The sequence below is a fragment of the Anneissia japonica genome, unplaced genomic scaffold (assembly GCF_011630105.1).
Source record: "Anneissia japonica isolate Jap-2015-1 unplaced genomic scaffold, ASM1163010v1 scaffold288196_len149068_cov176, whole genome shotgun sequence".
Lineage (NCBI taxonomy): Eukaryota > Metazoa > Echinodermata > Crinoidea > Comatulida > Comatulidae > Anneissia > Anneissia japonica.
The window spans coordinates 71597-78252 of record NW_022712618.1 but is presented as its reverse complement, the minus strand read 5'-3'; the positions used below and the strand labels follow the sequence as shown (position 1 = coordinate 78252).

The following is a 6656-nucleotide window of genomic DNA, read 5'->3' as shown; positions in this document are numbered from 1 at the left end:
TATATATATATATACTGAAATAACAATAACCATAATTGATTTTAACCGGTGTGAAATTAAATTCTCCTTCCATGAATTTGGCACCCGTGCCGAAATTCGTAGTCGGCCTAATTGATCCCCACCCCTTCGGGTCGAAACCAGTACAGTATAAATATTTGTAGACCTACAAACCAACAACCAGGGGCCGTAGTCGACTGTGCGTTTGGTTTTTGATAGACAAGAAATTGACACTGTTTAATAAAAAGGAAAATGACATAGGGCTACTGAACTTTTATTAACGACCCATCAGTGGATTTTTACTTCATATTTATAAATGCAGGCCTATTTGTATTAGATATTGAATGTAATCTCTGTGTCTATCACGCTTGTGTGATTATGAAGTTTTAAATATATCATTAGCCTTCCGCAGAAATATGAAGCACACAGAAAATTACCTCCAAACTCATCGGAGTCAGAACCGTCTGGACCTACGATTTTAGGGGTCAATCGAGATTCAATTTCGTTCGGAAGTTTAGCGGTAGCCTGTGTGGTTCCTTGATTTCGGCGTATCCCTGCTTCATATGAACCCCGAGTCGGACGAGGACGCTGTAGCGGTAACAGCCGATGTGTAGGTCGAGTCTTCGTCAATTCACTCGTAACTGCTGAAGGTTCCGATGTCGATTCTGGAGTAGGCCTAGCTGACAGCTTACACCTTCCCTTGTAAAGCATCACAATCTCTTTCAATGTTTTACAAGCCCTTTTCTTTAATAAACATTTTGACCGGTAAGTCTTACCATCACTCCCACAAACCCGTTGCGATACAATGGAAGGTCTTGGACAAATCTTACAATTCACTGGTAGACCTGTTCAAAAAGCAACAACAATTAGTATGATTTTTTTAGTTATATCAGTGACTAAATAAAGAACTATGTCTAATTAACTTTATGATATATTATTGATAATAATAATAATAATAATAATAATAATAAGATTTATTAAGCGCACATCTCCACTAAAGTGCTCAAGATTGATATTATTACTATTTATTGTAATAATGATTATTATTACCATTATTGATACTATAATGATAGGGCCTAATAATAATATATTATTATTGCATTACTATATTATATTACTAAAAAATCACAATACAATTTGATTAATAAAGAAAAAGTGGCAAGAAGAATAAAAAATGTTATATTTCGAAAAGAAAATAAAACTTAAAATATAAAAAGACTATGGTCTGATGGTCTAAGACCATTGTGAAAAGCATTGTTGTATTTTAGGAGCAAAGATGGATCATTGAACAGCTAAGTGTTCATGTAAGGCAGCTTATTGCGTAAGGATAGGATTGATACACGTTTTTCCGGTATCTGGTAATTTGCTCAAACGCTATGATATGGTAATTTATGGAGGATGGGAACTGGGAATAACATGCAAGACAAGGTTCTTGTTCTTGTCAGTTCTGGTGGGTAAAAGACAACTTCTAAGAAAGTAGGTGTATAGCAGAAGTGGTTGAATTAATTTCAGTGATATGAAAGTTCTACCACCACAGCGACCCACAGTATTGTCCATAAAAATATAATCATAAGTAATCTAGTAATAACAATTGTCAGTCAACAATGAGACCATCTGAAACAAGACAAAGAAAATTTCCAAAGTTGGACAGTTCAGTGAGACCTAGTTTGGGAGCAAATATTTCTTTAGAAGCAAACAAAAACCAGGTTAACAAGCAAGCATTTCGCATATCAGATCTGTATTTCTCAATCACACGAACAAATCAAATCAAATTAAGTCAAATCTTTATTTCACTCGTTTTTTAAATAACAAATGCCGAAATTAAGGAGGCAAGCCTGTAAACTGATTCCGGTAACTAACTTAATTACAAAACTTCAGATTACAATAATATCTTCAATCATCATAATAATATTAATAACAACAATAAGAACAATAAAAATAATCTTAAGGATTTAGCTTGAAACATAAATACCCCAACACAGAAATCATATAATTCTTTAATTCTAAGGATATCGTGTTTTAAAAATAAAGGAGGAGCATGAGAAAGCCTTCTTCCATTTGAGAAAATTCTAATGGCTCTTTTCTGTAGAAGTAAGATTTTATTGATGTAGACATTAGAGGCACATCCCCAGACAATGACTCCATAAGATAAATATGGAAAAATTAAAGAGTAATATAATAATTTTTAAATATTTGTAGGGACGATCTCTTTAACTTTATAAATTACACCAACTTTCTTGGTATGATATTGCGAATATTGTGAATATGGACATCCCATGCCAATCTCTGATCAATATATATTCCAAGAAATTTTGTGGATTCCACTCTTGTAATTACTTCACCATTTAGTGTTATTGGAGCAGGTGGATCTTTCAAAATGTTACTGAAAAACATGAAGCTAGTTTTTAAAACGTTGAGAGATAAGCGATTGGCATGGGTCCAGTCCATGATATAACGGAGTTCATTATTTACAATTCTAATTTGTTCAGTTGCATTCTTATGAGAAAAAAGGTTACAATCGTCAGCAAATAAAATAAATGATAAGACATCAGAAGAGCGAACAAAATCATTAATGAAAACAAGAAATAGAAGGGGACCTAACAGGGATCCCTGCGGGACTCCACAAGTAACACGTTTACGCCGTGATTCAACCCCATTAAATTGGACGTACTGCATTCGACCAGTGAGGTATTCTCTAAGCCACTCCAAGGCCTTGCCACGAACACAATAGTTAGATAGCTTAAGGAGAAGGATGCCATGATCTACACTGTCGAAGGCCTTGTAGTAGTCTAGAAATACACCAACTGTATGCAATCTATTATCAAGTGCAGTAGTAACTTTATTGAAAAGAGATAGAATAGCATGGGCAGTTGTGTGTTTCGCTCTAAAGCCATATTGATCTTTAGTAAAAATGTCGAATGAGTTAAAAAAACTTAAAGTACGGGTGTACATAATTCTTTCTAAGATTTTTGAACAGGAAGTAAGTAATGAGATATGTCTATAATCAGACACGTTTTGGACTTCCCCTTTCTTAATTATAGGGATGACTTTTGTGACTTTCATTTGGGATGGTACAATTCCACTTAATATCGAAATTTTGTACACATGAGTTAAGGGTTTAACAATTTCATAAGCAACACTTTTTAATAAATCATTAGAAATACCATCAAATCCCGGGCTTTTTCTACTTTTTAATTTATTCATAATTTCAAGCACCTCAAACTCAGTAAAAGGAGTAATAAACATTGAATTAGTATTAGGAACATCAAAATAATGTTTTGGAAGTTTGTTGGTTTCATGGATATTACTTGCAATTACAGATCCAACATCAGAAAAGAAATTATTACATTCCTCCGAGATAAGTGTGGCGTCTCTAGTAATTTTCCCATAACATTAAAAGCATCATCTTTCTTACTTTTAGGATTAGTGCCTAATATGTTTTAATCACTTTCCATGTGCCTTTAGTGTCGTTGAGGACTGCATTAAATTTGTTAATGAAGTATTCACTTTTAGCTAAACGCAAATCTGTTAGATGTAGTTACTTGAATCACTACTCCGAATGGGAATCTCTCTCATGTGGTGTTCCACAGGGAACTATAATTGCCTCTCTTATTTTTCGTTGTGTTATCAATTCCGCTTTTAACCTAAATGCATATAATGCTGAGGATCTGAACATCCATGTCTGGAAATATGTTGATGATCTGACACTTAGAGAAAATAAAAAAATGGCTCTCCAAGTTCCATTCAATCTTGCCTGGACCTTTTACAGCAATGGTCAGTAAGAAATAAATTATATCTTAATCCCTCCAAGTGCCAGATCATGCAGGTGTATTTTGGTCGTAGGAGATTACCAGACATAGATTTTCACATCTCACATACCATACTCCCAATTGTTAACAGAGTAAAACTCCTCTGGGTGGTGATTCAAGACGATCTTAAGTGGGATGGTCATATCGATCAAATTGAACGATCAAATTGAAAGAAATGCTAACAAAAAATGTTTATGCTTAAACAATTGAGAGAGGTAGGTCTCACTTCCAATGAACTTTTAACCATCTACGTTGGTTATATTTGCCCAACCCTCGAATATGCCACACCAGTTTGGAACTGTGGATTATCTGGAGCACAGATCCGTCGCCTTGAGAGGGTCCAAAAGCTCACATGTCGCATTATTCTTGACACGTGAGTATGTTTCATACGAATGTGCCCTAGCAACGCTCGGGCTGGAGTCGCTCCCTGATCGCAGGTCCTCAATATGCAGAAAGTTTGCCCAGAAATCAGTTATCAATCACAGGTTTTGTCATTCGTTCCAAACCTCCAATAATACCTCATCAATGCCTCTTCGTAATCCCAGAAAATTCGAAACTGTTATTCCTAGAACCGAAAGGTTTAGAAATAGCCCTAAACCTTTTCTCACCAAACTTCTTAATCAATATAAATTAATCCATTCCTAGGTGTCCTTTCTGCGAGAGTGTTGACTTGTGCTCCGGGGGCGGATCCCGTCCCGGGTGGTGTTTTGGTTTAATATTAGTTTAAGTTTCATTAGTTTGTTTTTGAATTTTTGCTTTTTTTAAATCGGAAATTTAAATGTTTGTGCATATTAATTAATATCAAATTTTTTAAATAATAATTGTAACTAATTAAAATAATAATAATATTGACTATTTTAATTGATCTTAATAATGATAATGACTTATTGTAAATTTAATTCAGGTTTTCTATTTTGTAAATTGAATCCCCAATTCAGCCTCTGGCTGCTAAGGATTTGATATTGTAGTTGTTTTGTTTTGAATGTATGAATAAAGATACCGAGATATAGAAAGAACGCAAATGTGTTCGAAATACAATACATACAATATAAGTGTATATACATCTAGATGTGTATAAGAGACAGGGACACCTAGGAATGGATTAATTTATATTGATTAAGAAGTTTGGTGAGAAAAGGTTTAGGGCTATTTCTAAACCTTTCGGTTCTAGGAATAACAGTTTCGAATTTTCTGGGATTACGAAGAGGCATTGATGAGGTATTATTGGAGGTTTGGAACGAATGACAAAACCTGTGATTGATAACTGATTTCTGGGCAAACTTTCTGCATATTGAGGACCTGCGATCAGGGAGCGACTCCAGCCCGAGCGTTGCTAGGGCACATTCGTATGAAACATACTCACGTGTCAAGAATAATGCGACATGTGAGCTTTTGGACCCTCTCAAGGCGACGGATCTGTGCTCCAGATAATCCACAGTTCCAAACAGCTATTTAGCTAGTTTAGGAGAGCACTTTATGTTTTGTTTTTTGTTTTTTTTTTTTTGGTATGGTTTGAAGTACACTACATCTGACTTTTTGATTTTATGATAAACAACATTATTTTTACCTGCATCTTCAAGATCAATAGGAAGTGATTCTGTATTAAATCCCACTGAAGATGTTGTATGCTGTGGAGTCACCGTAGTCGCATCTGTATGTGCAGGGCTGTTGTTGACTGTAACTGTATTAAAACACTCGCCTACGTATGCTATTTCCAATTCTATATCCTTTCGACACGCCTTCCTTTTTAACGAGCATTTAGAAGGGTATGTTATCCCATCTGAGCCGCATACTTGATCAGTTTGTTTCGACGCTGCCGGACATATTTTACAATTTTCTTGCAAAAGATATAAAATACGATTATTGCTTTATTTTTTATTGCTCTTCTATATGATTATAACAATGTTGTTTAATACAATGTTACAGTTTTGATGTTTACTCACTTTCGTTAGCTATTCATATTTTTACTCATCTTAAATATAAATTTGCAATAAAATGGTACCTTTGTCGGCATTCGAACCTCCGATAATCCACGTAAAGGCCAACATGTACACAAAGATGTGAAGTACGCTTGTTCTGCAAATACAGTTATACAGATATATATATATATATATATATATATATATATATACATATATATATAAATATATATAAATAAATATGTATGTATATATATAGCCTTTGAATGGCTATGCTTGATAGGCCTACATTTATATCATACTATTTCTATTTGAGTATGTAATTATTGTATCTATTTGTTTATGCTGGTTTTCAGTAATACGCAGCAAACCAATTAATTCAAATATTATATATCCTATAAGCCCAATATAGGCCTATGAAAATTTACAAACATGACTCAAAATCCGATTCAGTCGATAATACAGTATTTGCATTAACTGTTAATTTATAACTTTACCTTTTACTGCTCTTCATCTTGCTTCCAATCTCTAATGTACCACCAGTGAAGAACTGAAGTAACCAGAGTAAGCCAAACATATATATGTTGATATTATCCGAGTGTTCAACTGGGACTAAACCGGTAGTCTTTTAAGTATTTTCAGATGTAAAAAGGGGACTTGAGAGGGTACACTTGTGCATTTTCTGATTAAAACATATACACATTTGTTCACTGTTGGGTGAGTTATCAGTTAACACTCAAATCGATAAAGCTATATGTAAAACACATTTTAGAGATTTTGTATCAAACTGATTCACGTTTCTACTAAATGGTTGTTGTTCATCTGATACACATATGCATTTACTTGACTTTCGGCACAGGTCCTGGGAAATGACACACTCCTAACAATTTACTTTATTTTTCAAATAACAGTGGATTACTAAAATGAAACT

At 34.2% G+C, this 6656-nt stretch overlaps 1 protein-coding gene across 1 annotated transcript in view; it reads right to left on the bottom strand.

Annotated features, from left to right (window-relative positions):
* The window catches only part of LOC117107965 (agrin-like), a 14836-nt gene extending 8443 nt beyond the window's left edge, over positions 1-6393 (bottom strand). The window contains exons 1-4 of the mRNA XM_033249775.1: positions 6223-6393; positions 5809-5882; positions 5374-5643; positions 435-842 (exon numbers count right to left, since the gene is read on the bottom strand). Coding sequence (XP_033105666.1) covers positions 435-842; positions 5374-5643; positions 5809-5882; positions 6223-6302 — 832 coding nt within the window. The 5' untranslated portion in view covers positions 6303-6393. The remainder of the gene's footprint in view (positions 1-434; positions 843-5373; positions 5644-5808; positions 5883-6222) is intronic.
* Positions 6394-6656: the final 263 nt, after the last annotated feature.